Genomic DNA, 17303 nt, shown 5'->3' with positions numbered 1-17303 from the left:
ACTACCGTATAAAACGATATTATTCATGTGGTTTAAGACATTTCATTGATCCAATTATGTGGTGATTATTTATCGTTACAATATAAAATTGATAACAATTTAGAGTGAAATCAGTCGACTCGATCCTTTCATTTTTATTATTTTTTAATTAAAATAAATCAGTCCATAATATTAATAATCAGGTTCGGAACCGAATTTTTCTTGAGCGAAAGGATTCGAGTTGGAAACTCCTTATAGCTAAGATCTCGTACAAAGTAAAAAAAAAGCACGATTTAGTCATTTAAAACTAAAATATATTAATAAACACAATATTTATTTAATGTATTTCTGTGCAAAATATCCTTAAAAATTTTATGTAAATAAAATAAAATTACTTTTTGACCGGCAGATTATACCTCTTAAAATAAAATGAATTGAACAAAAGAAATGCGGTTTTTGAACAGAAATACAAGCATTTTAAATTACGCATATTTTATGGTATTTTTCTTTTATTATACTTGAAACTATCCCTTCAATATTATATTATTTTTAATATTAAAAAAATAAATCAATTGAAAACATTATATACATAATTTAATATAATATTTGGCAGTTCACAATGAAGTCCTGGTCCCAACCCTGATGTATGGGAGCAAAGTATGGACTTGGAAAAACAGGGATGAAAGAAGGCTGAATGCTGTCGAAATGCGATCTCTCAGGGGAATGTGTGTTAAACTATGTTCGATAGATGCACAAATGTTGAGATCCGTACATTATGTAAGGCTGAGATAAGCACTATCGACAAAATCAAGAAAGGAGCTCTGCGTTGGTTTGGACATGTAGAACGAATGGACAGCGAAAGAACGGCTGAAAACATTTACGATGCGAATGTTGATGGATGCCATACTCAGTGAAAACCAAATGCCGCCTATAACACCCATTCTCCTCTACGGGTGCGAATCGTGGCACCTCACTAGGGCGGTGGTTTGACTGTGAAGAATGAGGTAATAAGAGGACGGACGAAGCAAACTCCGGCGACAACTGTCGCCAAGAGGATGCGAAACGGTTGGCTAGGCCATATACTGCGGATGCCTCCTTAGATCCTTAACCATGCTTGCCTACTTTACAAGGCATCAGGTTCTCGACGACCTGGATGTACATTGTTGACAGTTTGCCGGCAGTTTATGTCAGAACTTCGGGACGAGAACCAGCCGACAGAGATGCATGACGCCTCTTTGTGGATACCATTTGCTCCAACTAGGGAGTGGACATGGAATAATGATGATGATGAGTATAGACAGAAGGGTGCACGTTACACAGTGTGTAAATTGGCCACACAAACCATCCAATGACACGTCATAAGCCCGAACGTGCTTAGACCTATATATTTCCTTCTTTTAAACGTTTTCCAGCTCTGTTGTGATATGTTAATATAAGTAGCTCCCGAGGGGGTTGAATCTAGTTCATGTCAACGGGACTACAAAACCGGGTTGTGGTCCCTTGGTAGTATTGTGGACTCACAGGCCAAAGGTCTGAGGTTCAAATCCCACTCTGCCACAACTCGATTTCCATTTTTCCAGCACAAGTTATTTAGGACTTTTAGGGAATGGTCTGAAAATTTAAATATTTGAGTAAATAATAAGAACTCAAGTGTTTATCTTGTTAAAAAAATATATTTAAAAAATGTCTACAAAAATTTGAGCAAACTCAAATTTAAAAAACAATGTTTAATGCAATTTTTATAAATATTATATTGAGGATTCTAGGACACTTGGTATACGAAAAAAAGTTTTCTGGCGAATCTCGAGTTGCGATACCTCAATAAAAGAAATTTCAACTTACGATTATAATGCCCCCGCAATCTGTAATGTAATGATGGTTATTGAGGCCAGTGACGTTTCGTGGGAGACACGCAATGTTATTGCCATCAAATTTGGTTAATTTCAGCTGACAGTGGGAGAATAGGTCAGAAAGTCGAGGTCAAGCGATGCTGGAACAATTCTTCTGACAGTTCGTTTTTGGTTACATATTTATAAGGGGCGATGGACAGATTTATCTCCATAACAATCTACAAACTGCTCATTTATTAAAGTTCTGTTATAAAGACCACTTTTTATGTCACTGCAGCATTTATTTGTTCAGAGTCTTCACATCGTATATTAAAAATTCTTTTTTTCGTAGGATTTTTTCAAAATACAATACAAACAATTTTGTGTACAATACAAAAATTTTAAGATATAGATTACACAAACATTACTCTGTCAGATTTAAAATTTACACTAAAAATGCATTATGTAACTTAGTAGACATTTTAATAAAAAAAAGTACATCTCTCTTCCCCTCCTTATCCTCTCTTCAAGCATTCTTGTCCTTATCCCGCCAAATTTACAATAACTTACGGTTCTTAAAAAAATATAAAAAATTCTTTGATTATTGAAAAATATTTACGAGTACATGAAAATATATTTTTAAATGTATACACTTATATGTATTTATTTAATATCTTATATATTTTCTTTACTAACTTTGTATACTTTGTGGAAATCTGTTATTAGTTCTGAGTTTATACACTATCTGTTTGTTTACTATAAATATGTTTGTAGAACTGTTGATTTCCCAAACAAAATGAAATAAGATAAGATAGAAGAGTGTTCAACCTCTTGGATGAACATATCATGTTCTCCAAAACAATGTCTGCCACTGTAGAAGATTGCTTCTGAAATAAATTTAAAATATCGATAGTGTTTTCATTATTTTTTATATTCGAATATCATCTTTGAATAAACTTAATAGTGATGCTTAATAATTTGTGAAAATATATTTTAACTATTGCCAATCGAAGCATAACATTATTTATTATTCTGTTTATTAAATTACATATTCTACCGAATAGATGTGTTACTATTATTACTTGATTTAATTATTTTGTGTTTATTTTTACAATCAATTAATTACCGAATTGAATTATAAAATTACTATTAATTATTGATACCATATTGCCATGCATTATAAGATAACCTTACTGCATTCCATTTATTAACATGTATAGTTTTTTAGTATCCATATTTTTTTATTATTATTTAGTTTAATATGTTTATAAATGTTTTTAGTTATTTATTGAAGAGTCTCGACTTAACACGGAATTTTTTAACAAGTCGGGTCATAAACACATATAATTGTGCTAAGATAAAATCGTTTTTGTGCATTTAATAAATAAATAATAAAAAAATAAGAATCTCTAATGATCTGCTTAAAAATTTAAAAGATTATCCAGAGACCAATATACGCATAATGAGTTATAAACTATTTAATTTAAATTATTTATTGACAATTTTTGATGGAATTCCATTGTAATGATGTAATAACTTATATTTACATATAAGTTATTAATTTTAAAAATACTTGGTACACTTCCACTTATTTATTTTGACCAATTAGCGCTTTCACAAATATATCTTCTCTTTAAGACCGTCGAAATAAATCCGACCTTCTAGTTCTATTTAAAATTCTCAACTCACTCTTTGATGCACCTGAACTACTGAGCTCGATAAAATTAAATATCCCAACTAGAAACCTCAGACAAAACTTACTCTTTCATACCGATAACCATAGAACTAACTATGGTTTTCATTCCCCTAAGCCCAGAATTCTTAAGTCTGCCAACAAACATACCAGTCTTGATTTCTTTGATAACAAGTTGTCTTCTTTCAAAAGATAACTGAATCAAATTTAATTATAAACACCTGACTCCCGCTTCCACTCACACAAAGTCTACTAAATACCATTGTGTCATTCTACTTTCCTTTATAATAATTTTCTATGTATAAATATATATAAATAAATAAAAAATAAATATTCAAAACATTGTTGAATTAACTAGCTGGTAAAATAAGACGTTAGTCGGCCTCGTGGTGTAATGGTCAGCGCATTTGCCTACCATGCAAGAGGTCTCGAATTCGATTTCCGACATGGTTGATATAAAATATTATTTAAAAGGGTGTTTTTACACTAGAATATGTCATGGTCCCTAGATTTGCACCTTAAGCGTAAAACCGGTCACCTTACCTTCATGTAAAAAAAAATCAAGATACGCTGCGATTGGTGCACCAATGCAGTGCCCGATGGACCATTAGGTGCGAAAAGGGAATAATAATGAAAAGAAGGAGTAAAATCATTTTTATGAATTTTTTATACATTTTCAAAATAGCCGTAAAGTAAATGATCTAATTTTTACTGCGTCTATAAAAACATTTTTTGTAGAAAATTTCCCGTGGCACTGAACTTCTTCATTTGGTATTCATTTAAAATGTCGTTGATTTTTCGTAGTTGCTGTTATTTTACATTTCGTTCAGAATTTAGTGGACGTCGACACGCCATTTCATAATATTATACCCGTTTTTATCAAATACTAGATAGACATGCTTTGGCCTGTCTTAAGATCATTGCCCGCTATTAACCTGTTCAGACGTTCATTTCGGAGGATATAAAAAATATTTTGCATTGTCTACGTACAAAAGGAATTACATTTATTACTAATCTTTTCATGTTCCCAACCATGTCACCAAAAGTCTAAGTCTGCTATTTATAAAATCGTATAAGAGCAACTTTTGTTTTTATAATAATAATAATAATAATTTTATTTATTTAGTTCTATGATTAACATAGTCTAATATATATTTACAACACAATATTTTCATCTATACTTATTCAAACATTATTTATCACTATTATACACTATTATACACTTAATATCCCAATTTATAATATTCACTGTTTCATATGTACATTTTCATTAATAATATTCACTATTTACACTATATTTTTCACAAATGTACTTTTTACATTTAATTTTAAATATGTTAACATTTATTTCATTTTTTATGCTTTCTGGCATTTCCTCAAATAATTGTATTACCTTGTACATAAGGCAGTTCTGGGACATTGCTTTTGATTTCTTTTCCAGTCTTATATTTTTGGATCCTCTTGTTGCATAGTTTCTATGAAAGAACTCATTATTTTTTAGTTTATTTTGAAAATATCTCGGAACTACTCTTTTAATAATTTTGTTTATTTCATTGGCAACATTGAATTTGATTCTTTGATCAATTGTCATGATATCTAGAAGTTGAATCATTTTCTTAACTTTTGTTCGTCTCCTACATCTTAATATTATCCTCATCGCTTTGTTTTGTATTATTTGGAGTCTCTTATGCCCAGAATGTGTAGATTAGTCAATTCATCATACGACTTGGAATTCTTTAGGATAGATCTTCCGGCTTATCGTTGATCTCTTCGCGACTAAAACAGTGTGGGATGAAGTTGGATTGGCATGGTTTAGCTCGAAGTCTTCTGTCTTTCGTTTTTATAAATATCCTCTTTTTCCAAGTCGGTCCCTCAAAGTTGAGGATCGTGATCACCGTGAACACTTCTGATTAGTCTGTTCCACTCCAGTCTGTCCTCAGTTCGACGAACTGACTCATCAAATTTTAGCCCCGTAGCCACCTTTATTTGGTCAGTCCATCTATGTGGGATTCTACCCGGCTTCTCCTACCTGCAATTCGGCCAGACATTATTGCCTTTTCTAGATCGTCTGGCTCACGTCTAGCAATATGTCCAAAGAAAGACAGTATTCTTCTCAAACGCACCACTGATAGACGAGTTGTAATATGGAGCTCTTCCAGTATCGATGCATTCGTCCTTCTGGCTGTCCTAGGCACTCGCAGCATCCTTCTCCAACACCACATCTTGAATGCATCGATCCTCTTCCTCTCGTAGGCACGCATTGTCCACGTTTCAGCCCCATATATAAAAACCCCTAATAATTAATATATTTTTTTAGCCCCATTTATGAATATACTGTATATCAATATTGTATTGCCCTTGTTTGTCTTTGCTTCATAGTTTTATGTTCCTTTTTGTTCAGTTTCTTGTATTTATGTTTTTTCATGTAATTGTAATAATAAATAAATTAAACTTAACTCAGGCAGGGGAAAACTTGTCGAAATCGGGCGCTCCTCAAACACTAGATTCGGAGATCGTGCTTTTGCCGTTGTCGGCCCCTCTGCTTGGAACCAATTGCCTTAAAACTTACGAATCGTCGACAGTCCCAGTCAGTTCAGGTCCCAACTAAAATCTCACTTCTTTAGTTTATCATACCCTCAATTTTAAATCAGAAAATATAATATGTAACATGTAACTTTGGCTTAGTTAGAATGTGAGTCTAATCATACAACTGTAATGTGCCCTTGAGGTAATTTTTCACAAAAATGGCGCTAAATAAATCAGCCAAATTTTATTATTATGACATTTGAAAATTTCGTATTACTTTCATTTTTAACAATTGCTGGCTCTCAAACTGATTGACAAAATTCATGAGAACTGAGTTCTTACAAATTAGTAGTGACCGACCGAAGTTTCGGTTTGGGTCGAAAATTGGCCGATACTTCGGCTCAGCCAAATCGTGTCAGATTGCGTTTTGCTGTACTCGGATGTAACTTATGACTCGTGACTCTAAGTTCTCGTAAAATCTAAGATCTCTAATTTAAAAAAAAAAATCCTTTATAGTTAATAATTTAATGTTCCTATAGCGTAAATTGAAAAACTGTTTAATATGCGTTAAATTTATAACATTACATGAACTATTAAATTAACGTCTTTTATTTCATTGTGTATTAATTTCAATGAACTCCTAAGGTTTAACATTAAAAACGCCTGATCTTATGACCTATTATCAGCTGATTTAAGTAGCCACACTGTGTAACATTCACCATTTTGCCTATGAACCAGCCAATGACAGGTCATAAACCTTGTAAATGCCTAGACTTCCATATTCCATTCTCTGAAGTGTTCTCCATCCTTGTAGTAATTTGTAATTCATAATGACTTCCTAGGGGGTGAAATCAAGTCTTTTGTCAACAAACATTTGGACAAACTCAATATATTGTAATTGTTTCATTTTTCCTGTTATTATTATCATTAATATTTAAGTTTATTTTTGTGCACACAGTGCTACATTGGTATAATTACAGTGTTATTACAAAAAACATAAACCTAACACAATACCAATTACGTACACAACACAATATATAATACAATTTCTGACAGGACAACAAAATGTTACAAGAATATCTGTACCTCAGAGGCAGACCGATGCAAATCTAGAATTTGGTGAAATTACGTTTCGATTTTTGTATCCAGTTTATGATCATGTCCGTTGATTTTGAAGATATGTTTATAATGAAAGAACCAGTCTATTAAAATACTGAAAATACAAATGAATGCTTTACATCATTCTAAATTACTTAGAGAAAGAAGATTCTTCAGCCTTGTCTTGAACGTTTGATGTTTGGATTTGTATGCGTCTTCGTCTGAGGTACAGATGTGTTTAACGCATGACTCCATTTGTCTGAAATGTGGAAATTATAGTATTTTTTATTTGTTTTTGGTCAGACTGTAAGAAATTGCTACTGGCAATACGTCCGCCATTCAACCGTGTATACCTTTGTTTTATTTAAGAATTTTTAATTTTGTATATTTACCACATTGTATATATTAAGAATACTCCTAATCAAGACCTATGTATGGAGTATCTTGATGTATGGCTGCGAGACATGGTGCCTATCCGAAAGAGATAAACGGAGACTAGAGGCTTTTGAGATGTGGTCCTATAGAAGACTACTAGGAATTTCCTGGAGAGACCACATTACAAATGAGGAGGTTCTCCAAAGAATCGAAGGTGGAAGGCACCTGCTCAGGACCTTGTCCGAAAGGCGAGAGAGATGGATCGGCCATGTAATACGTCAAGAAGGCCTCCCGCGTGTGATAATGGAGGGGATGACCGAGGGGACAAAATCTAGGGGACGCCCTCGCCGAGAGTACCTGGAGGACCTATTAGAGGACGTGCGCTGCTCATCATATGTTGACTTTAAAAGAGCCGCACAAGACAGGGAGGAATGGAGGAGAAGAATGAAAGTAATTGCTGCCAGCCAATCCCAGGATTGAGACCAGAGAAGAAGAATTATGGTTAAGAAGGATTTTTTATTACCTTAATATATTTGAATGACCACCTGGGCGAATGGGTTAATCGCCTTACCACTATCACCGCTATGCGTCTTTGGGCACTTTTTCAATACGATAACTGCTTTTTAATCTCAACTAAAACAGGACCGCACTCGAGGGCGCTGGCGTATTATAAATGTACACGTTACTCCTGTACTAGCTACATTTAAGATATAGCAAATATTGTGTTGCCCTCAACAATTTAATAAAAAGAAGAAAAGTATAATAAAAGTTTAAAAGTATAATGCTTCAAATACATAAAATAAAATATATATTAAAACGTAAGTACGCGACCTAGAACAGGTGGTAATATCTTAATTCCTAAATTAAAAACAACTACTGCACAACAATCGGGTCGTGTTCCTGTGGCTAGTGTCTCGGACTCACGGACCAAAGGTCCGTGGTTCGAATCCCACTCTACCCCAACTTGATTCCATTTCCTAATAGTGAGTTATTTACAACTCGTTGAAAATGGCCCTCAAAATGAAATATTTGGGTAAATCATAAGAACGCAAATATTTCTTTTAAAAAAAAAAATTAAAAAATCATTATAATTACATAGGAATATTTTTCTTTAATGAAATGAACAAAGATAATAAAAAGTACAGTCAGGAATACAATATATTTAAGAAAGAAGTAAAAAATTACATCTATAATTCTTCTTTATGTAACACTGATTGAAAACATCGTTTATATCTTTTTTGTAATTTATCTTTGTTATCCTAAAAATATTATTAATGAAAATAAAATAAACTATTGTAAGACGTCACTCCCCATTATGTACGCAAGAATTGTTTCTTTCTTTTACGTGATGGGAAACGTTAATGTAAATATATGTATTTGATTAATGTAAAAAATTGTATTTAGTTGTAATATTGTATTTTAATTTGTTATTAATAAATAAATAATAAAATAAAAAATAATAATAGCAATCACGAAACACATACGATTGACAGGTGCCGTGGCGCAGTTGGTTAGACGGCTTACTGTGAAACAGACGTCGCGGGTTTGATTTCCGCCATTTGCAAAAAGAAAAAAAAAAAAGATTTTTTCTCGATTGGTCTGGGTGTTGTATATTTCGTTACATCTTTTCATATCCTCTCTTTCCTACCTGCTGACTGGCCTCTAAATACAGGCTTAGCGGATTATTCCTTTAATTTTTTTAATATTAAAAATGCATTTTTTCTGGACGCGAATATTGTACATAGAACATAAAGATAAATAAATATTATTTATTTATTATAGAAATAAAAGAACAGTGATACTTTAATCCAAAAATTTGGAATATCCAGTGACCGGTTTCATCGCTTCCGCGACATCTTCGAGACTGGTATCTTTATTAAGGAGTTCAGTGTATTTATACAAAACAGAGGTAAGGAAAGAGAATTCAAAATTATATTAAAGTAAATTAAATAAAATTATTTTTATCTTACTGAAAGAAAAAAGTTAAGTAAAGAAACCGGTCACTGGATATTCCAAATTTGTGGATTAAAGTATCACTCGTCTTTTATTTATATAATAAATTACAATCAACTTCCATCGAGAATTTTCACTTACAAACTCAAATGTTTTAAATATAATTTTAAAAAAATTTAAACTTTTCCAAATTTACTAAAAGCGAATAGGGAATTTAAAAATTCAGTTTTATTTTTTAAAAAAACGTTTTTTAATAGACTCTCAAACTAAGCAAAAAAAATGTGTACCGTATTATCATCGCTACGATTTTTTTAGTTTTGTAAATATTTCATTACTCCGCGCATGACGTCACCAGTTCGCTTCGGTGAGTTGTCCTGATTGGATGGTTGGCTTCCCGGAAGCCGGAAATCTGTCGCAACACTCTGTCATTGGTTGATTGAGAAGAAATTGTGATGTCATTAAAAGTAGTTCATTTTAATTAAAACGCATTTTTATGCCTTTTTTATACATTTTAGAGAAACTTCGCCGTTCATTTAAATGCTGTAATTTTTACTGCGTGGCTACGCGTGAATATTTACTGCCATTTGCCGAACATTGTAAAACCATGACCCGGATTCAATTTTTTAAAAATTGGTTACTGGGTTTATGTCGAAAAAATTCGAAAAATTTACTCAAAATACATTCTTAAATAATAAATGGTATAAATTAATTGTGTACAACTGTATAGTAAATACTAGACTTAAAACTAGTAGATAGTAATGTTATTAACATATTACAACAGAGATGAAGAACATTTAAGAGAAGGTAATATAGAAGTCTAGGCATCTACAGGGCTTATGACCTGTCAATGGCTGGTTTAAGTGGCCACTTTTCACACTGTGTAACATTCACCATTCTGCCTATATTTGAACATCTATATTCCTTCAATTCTTCCATCTGTTGATGTTTGTGAATTTAAAAGCTAAAACCTTTATTTAACCTCTATTTTTTGTTGATAAACATAAAAAGCGACGGCCGGCAGGCGTTATAAAATTCACGACAACGATAAGCACCAATTGAACGAAAAATATTTTCATTCGTGTTTTTTTAAAGAAACCTCTGATAAATCTGGTCCGATAATTTTCATTTATGTCTCGTATTTAAGCGAATTTTTTTTTAAGGATTAGACTGAACGAAATCACGTATAAAATGTATTTGTCGCGAAATTGATAATTTTCGTATTCATAGGGTCTGATAATCCCATCTCCGGTGGGTATGAGTTAACTTGTCATTCGTTATCTTATTCGACCTAATGTTTACAGTCTAGATTACGCAATGAGTTAAAAAAACCTTTGAAAATTATGCTGACTAAAACTGTTAAATAAAAACGGCTGATGGATCAACATCACGGTTCGTGTGAAGTAAGTGATTTTTTCCGTGTAAATCGGTGAAGAAAGATGATACCTGATCAAATCAACACTTATCTGATAGTAATAAATAATTAATAACGTGTGAACAATTTCCACTTGTTTATTCGTGTTGGTCGGAATTCAGTTGATAGGAACTCGTCCTAATTCCGCGTATCGGCATTGGCATTAGTGGCGCGTTCTCACGACTCAACGACGACTGCACAAACTCAACTTTCACGATCGCAGTCGTTTCAACACCAGCCCACCAGAGTTGAATGAGGAAGGAACTGATTTACCTATAGTGAGCAAATTTACTACGTTACTTAAGCTTTTTTGTCGAGTGTTATGCAATTAAATCAACAAACAACTTCAGTGTTCATTAGCTCAATCGTGACGAAGACTTTTTTTTAAATTTCGTGCTCAAATTTTACAGAAAGCTTGTTATTGAAGTACAAGTAGTGAACAGTTAACAAAATCTTACTAAACAGTACTGTCGATGTGTTCCTTCAACAATGGCCAGCACTCGAGAAGAAAGCGGTGTTATCACTCCAGGGCTGGTATTCTAAATGGTATAGCGCGCGTAGAGAACGCAATTTTATTTGGGAGTTGCGTTTACTGTTTACCTTGTTTATCATCTGGTTTTATCTGTCGTATTTGGACGTACGATATGCTAACACGATTACTCTTCTTCCTCCTTTGCCGCGATTATGAACGCTTTCTTCTTCTGTACATATCAAGACGGAACACTTCTGTACTCTACCTACCTCGGTATATTCTACTGACCTGTCATCTCGACGTCATATGATCGAATCCAATCGATGAATGACCCCAAAAGTTTAGTCCGCGTTCCTCACTTCGTTAAAATTTAAAAAAGTTCTCATTTATATTTTTAATAGGCTTCTATGACAAAAAGTGGCCGCTTCAAAGAAATTAAAAACTCCAATGAATCCTGATTCCAACAAAAAATGCTTGCTTGAACATGATTTTCATATGATTTTTGACAATTACCAAGACGGTATGCTTAATATTCATGTGTATTTATCTACCGAGTTATTACAAAGGCGTCTCTTTTGACATAAGAAGATAGTAAAGCATATGTAAAAAATATAATAACTCAATTATTTTTTTATTGTAGAAACATTTTTAAAACTAGATGCTTTTATATATTAATAGGGGGGAATCTAGCCACGTCATCTCTGCATCTAGTCGTTTGTTTTTAAACCGACAGTTATGTCAGAATTTTAAATTTACTTATTTATCTCTCATATTGTAAAAAGGCTTTTATGAAAAAAACTGGTCACCTCAGAACGATAAAAAAATGAATACATTGTAATTAAAGCAAAAACTGGTCACCTCAGAACGATAAAAAATTGAATACATTGTAATTAAAGCAAAAACTGCTCGGCGGAGAATTTTTTTTCTCTCTTTTTTAAGTAGATAGGTGTACCGTGGGGTATCGTACCCGTCGGTACATACCGATCTACCTACACCTCAAAACATGAAGGTGGGGGGTCGGTAGTGTATCTTCGTAATCGCTCGGGGGAATTCATCTTCAACAATGACGTCATAATAAAGATTTGTAACTTTAGTGCGTAGACATGTGTATTGTAACGTAAGCTTCCCCTTAATACATATCGATATACCTACCCAAAACTTGAAGGTAGGGGGTCGGTAGTGTATCCTCGTAATCACTGGGGAGAATTTATCTTCAACATTACCATCATGGTGAAGGTATGACGTCTTCAGCTTCCCATCATAATCGCGGCCCTGGTTATATGTCCCATTTACTTGGGGTCAACCCTCCCGGTCCTTAGTCTAAATGTCGGACTGGTAGATTTATTGTTTGGTTTGTTTTTATACGGCTTGTTGCCATCTGACGCCAAGACAGTCATCCTTCTTCTTTACTGGGACTAAGGATACCACTGCTGACTATTGATTCTCCTTTGCCATTCTCAACACAGCGTTCTTCCTGAAGCCGCTGTCTCCCAACAGCCCAAAGCTCAAAGTTTGTCCGGGTGGCTTGAGAGAAGACATGTGCCCTACCACCCATTCCGCCGTACTGATACACTTCATCTCAACCATCACAGCTGTTGAGGTCTTCATCCGTTCAAGGGATCGCGTTATACCTCGCAATGCTGGGTCCCATCTAAAGTTAGCCACCTAAACGCTTCTGTGTACTGAAATAAAAGGTGCCTACCCCCGCGATGTGGACACGCTGAATGAGACTTACTCCCGTTACAACTGAGAACGTGACTCGGTCTACCAGGGCTGGTATTCACATACAAAATACACGGAAAAACTGTTTTCTCGTGCCGCGAGAGTGGTTCAGAATAGCACTCTTGGAGCCGAATAAATGGTCACGTTAAGGTTCCACAGGCCGTTCATATGTCCACAAATCATCGCTGAAAATTGGTTTACCAAAATACAAATAAAAATATTTTTTTTTTCTAAAGCAAAACTTGCTGACCCTGAAAATTTCTTTTTTTAAATTGTTTCTTAAAAAAACACTCAAAATAGTTTTTTTTCGCACAGTATTCGGGAAGGCTTACGCGAGAGACTGACAGAAATACTATATTCAAATAGAACAGTATTTTGAGTATGTCCAAACGCTTGCAGACCGACTGGATCTCCCCCCAGGGAACCAGCCAATGACATACTCAAAACATTGTTGAATTAACTTCCTGTAAAAAAAGAAGTGAAAAATTGGAAAATTGTTTTTAGGCGTTGCCTGCGTTTAGCCGGATGAATCTCACCCATATGATAAAGGTTTCAGCTCTTTTACTTCACAAATCGTCAGATGGGAGAGTTGGGGAAATGTGGATGTTCAAACATAGGCAGAATGATGAATGTTACACAGTGTGTAAAGTAGCTACTTAAACCAGCCAATGACAGGTATTATACCAGGTGTTTTCCCTCGCTGTTGCAACAAATTAATATATTCAAATACCTATTCATCGAACCGCTCGCCGCATATCCTAATAACTTTTGACAGGGTAAATTTTTATATCGACGCACGCGCCCAATTCACCTGCTTTTTTCGTAATTTCAAATTAAGAAGACCGCATTCCAGGGTTCCCGCCTTCCGCTTAGCTGGGGGCGGTCAGCGGGTGGTAGCTGGTGAACTGTGTCACTAGGTCGCGGGACAAGTGCTCCAAGTTCGAATCTTGTAGAATGCGCGTACCCATATATTATCGCTATGATTCAAAAATATTACAATAAATAATAGTTAAAAACATTTTTAAAAAAAGGAAAAGAAGCATTGAAAAACATACGGGACATCGAGACAAGATCTGGACTATTTATTTAGTGCTAAAAAAAGTCCAGATCTTGTCTTGAGTTAACAATACGACAAAAACGGGTCATTGGAGAATTAGGGCTATAGTTTGCTCTATGCTGATCGATGATCAGTTCTTCATTGTTTCTCAACCTACGAGTCAGAGTATGAAATTTTACTAAGGTATCCCATTAATGATAGAACATCGATTATACCATTTAGTATGCCGAACATATGTATGTACATAATCAATATTAGTTTTACGTTTTTGTAGACTAGAAATATTGAGCATTGACTCTATATCAGCATGAGAATAATTACCTCTCTAGTCCAAGCATCCACGCTACTTTTTGAAGCCAGCGATGTTGGACTGATTCAATGTGATTGACATAGAATGGAGACCAGACCACGGAGGCATATTCTAGAAGAGGGCGAACAGTTGAACAATAAAGAGTTTTGATTGTACGGACATTAGTAAAATCAGAGGATATTCTGTTAATGAAGCCAAGTAATTTCAGTGATTTATTTACTGTGTTATCTATATGCTCGTTGTATGTCAGTTTATAGTCCAAAACAACTCTTAAATCTCTGATAGACTTAATTGCATCAATTTTGGAGTTTTCTATTAGATACTCGAAGAAAATCTGTTGTTCTGTTCTATAAAATTATATTATTTTGCTTTTTATATTTTGATCTAATCTAATGAATTGTTTATAATTTAACTCAGTACTCTTAACATATTTGTTATTTATGTCATAACAAAAATCGTATTTGGTCTGGTCAAGATTTTTTATCTGGCACTGAAAACCACTTCCTTGTACATATTTCCGATGCCCTCAATTTTTAATTTATCATATTTTTCAGGTCGCTCCACCCACTTCATCAGCGATGCCTTAAGAACGGACCCAGTTACCAGTTTCCACGATGGCTTTAAGAGTCGGCAAGAAAGACGTGAAGAAGTCGTCTTATTACGTGTGGTTTCTGGGTGCTCAGGAGGCGAGAAGTGCCACCGGATCCAGACAGGCTCTGGCAGCGTTGGCCAGGCTCGAAGCGAGGGCCGCTTCGACCGCCAACCCGGCTTCTCCGCCCACCAAAGTCACCCTGCAGGTGTCCGGAAGGGGGTTGAAGATAGTGCAGAATGTCGCCGGAAGAACTGTGAAGCATCTGCTGCCCGCTGATAGCGTGACCGAAGCGAGATCGAAAGGAGACGCGGTCGTGTGTATATTGCTACTCTACAATCCAGCCACCAGGTAAAGTCCATAAATATTAACAAAATATTAAAGTTAGTATATGACCTTCCCTATCTAACAGCAACCAAAGAACTTTTTAAACAAACTAAACAATTAAATGTAACTGAACTCTTTTAACTAGAACCCTTAAAATTTATTCATAAATAATTGTAGACGAAGAATTAAAACTTGAAATAAACTGTAGTAAACATGAACACAATACGAGAATATCAGAAAAATATCATAAACAACTTTTTAAAACAAGAAAAGGAGAACCGAGACTAATAAACCATGGACTGAAATTATACAATAAACTACCAAACAAAACTAATCAAAAGACTCAGACAACCTTTACAAAAGATGTTAAAAATATTATTATTAACAGTAGAATGTGAATTTTAAAAGTAAAAAATATTTTGTTAAATGTTTGTAACCCGTAAGGGTTTATCAATGAAATTTAAATAAAAACTAAAAAAATAAATAATAAATTTTATTTTTATTGTTGTGCCGCAACCGGAGAGTGAGAAAGTTTTTTATAAGTTTTTATAACCTATTTAACTAAGGAAAATTTTTTTTTTCAAATTTTATATATCGTGTTAAGTAGCGCTTTGATTTTTTAAAGTTTTGTGTTTCTGAAAAACCCATACGTCGCTGCTCTATAGTCCTTAAAATATAGCTTGATTAGAATGACAGCTGTCAAACTAATTTTATTAGTGATGGGAAATTACTGATCACTGATTAAATCGATTTTATCAGTTATTTCATGCAATCCTGAAACTCTGTTTCCGAAAATTGATATGAAAAACGAAAAAACAAGTCGATTATGGTGTGTTTAACATAATTGTTCACCAAAAATGAGACATTTTTACTTTTTACATGAACAATATCAAACGAATATTTTTTTTATTCGATCAATTTGTCTCACCTCTTAACGTTTTTGCAAAATGATGTAACCTTGTAAGAACGTCGCTAATAATTAGGTTTATTTTAGTTTTAAAGCAGATTTTATATATTAATGTTGATTTATGTTTCAAGCAGTGTTATAAAAAAATAAATTAACACGCCAGATACAAATGATTTTTCGTGTATCAATATAAATAAATCCTTTGACGTTACTACAAAGTTGTGTCGTCACTTTGTCTGACAACTGTCATTCTAATCATGTTACATTTTAAGGACTATAATTCATGTATGTTCAATAGACCATTTAAAAAATAAAGTTATGAATGCCAATATGTTCATTATCTTATTACGCGTTCCTGTGGCTAAATAAAAATTATTTTATTAGTTATTAAATAGTATTTTCAGCATTTTTTGAGTGCCAATCTCCACTCACTGATTTGACTTTAAAAACAAATAAAATGTCTTTTGTACAATTTGCAAAATAGTCTATTGAACATTCAAGAACGAGGGCAGCGACGTGTTGCGTCAGAGGTTCTCTTCCGCTTATTCTCTGTCAGTTTTGCCGATGGTCCGTTTGCGGTAAGCAACACGAATATTCACAGCTCTCTTATTATTGGTTGATTCATATGAACCGTTGACGTCGTTCAAAGTAGTTAGTTTTTATAAAAATATTTATTTTTACTAGCAGGCGACAGACGGCTGTCCCCGACTGTTCCATGCTAAATTCGGCCCTTCGGGCCTCAGTTGATCGGCCTCGGGCATCGGTTGTTTAGGATCTTGAGCACCTTGAAATATCCCTCATTTAGGCCATACATTTTTTGTTGTTCAGAGCAATCTGAATGTGATAAAGAAGAATTTGTCCCTCAGAATGATGCTACCAAAACGACACAAAATTTACAAATATAATATTACCAATATCTACACAAAAAGTTCTGTTAGTAAGCTATTTTATTTATTTACTTCTACTTTTACATTGTGTGTATTCTTTTTTTTTATACAAAATAATGTTTCCTCACTGGGGTGTCCCGTGCCGAGGGAAACATTTTGCAAAATGTG

At 34.0% G+C, this 17303-nt stretch overlaps 1 protein-coding gene across 1 annotated transcript in view; it reads left to right on the top strand.

Annotated features, from left to right (window-relative positions):
- Nucleotides 1-17303, top strand: part of LOC148272577 (uncharacterized) — a 118885-nt gene that overhangs the window by 47378 nt on the left and 54204 nt on the right. The window contains exon 2 of the mRNA XM_088239859.1: nucleotides 14980-15365. Within this exon, the coding sequence (XP_088095985.1) occupies nucleotides 15040-15365 (326 nt within the window). The 5' untranslated portion in view covers nucleotides 14980-15039. The remainder of the gene's footprint in view (nucleotides 1-14979; nucleotides 15366-17303) is intronic.

The sequence above is a fragment of the Micrasema longulum genome, unplaced genomic scaffold (assembly GCF_059751315.1).
Source record: "Micrasema longulum isolate JH-2025_06_02 unplaced genomic scaffold, ASM5975131v1 h1tg002284l, whole genome shotgun sequence".
Lineage (NCBI taxonomy): Eukaryota > Metazoa > Arthropoda > Insecta > Trichoptera > Brachycentridae > Micrasema > Micrasema longulum.
The sequence above is the reverse complement of the archived record's forward strand: the minus strand, read 5'-3'. Positions and strand labels throughout refer to the sequence as shown.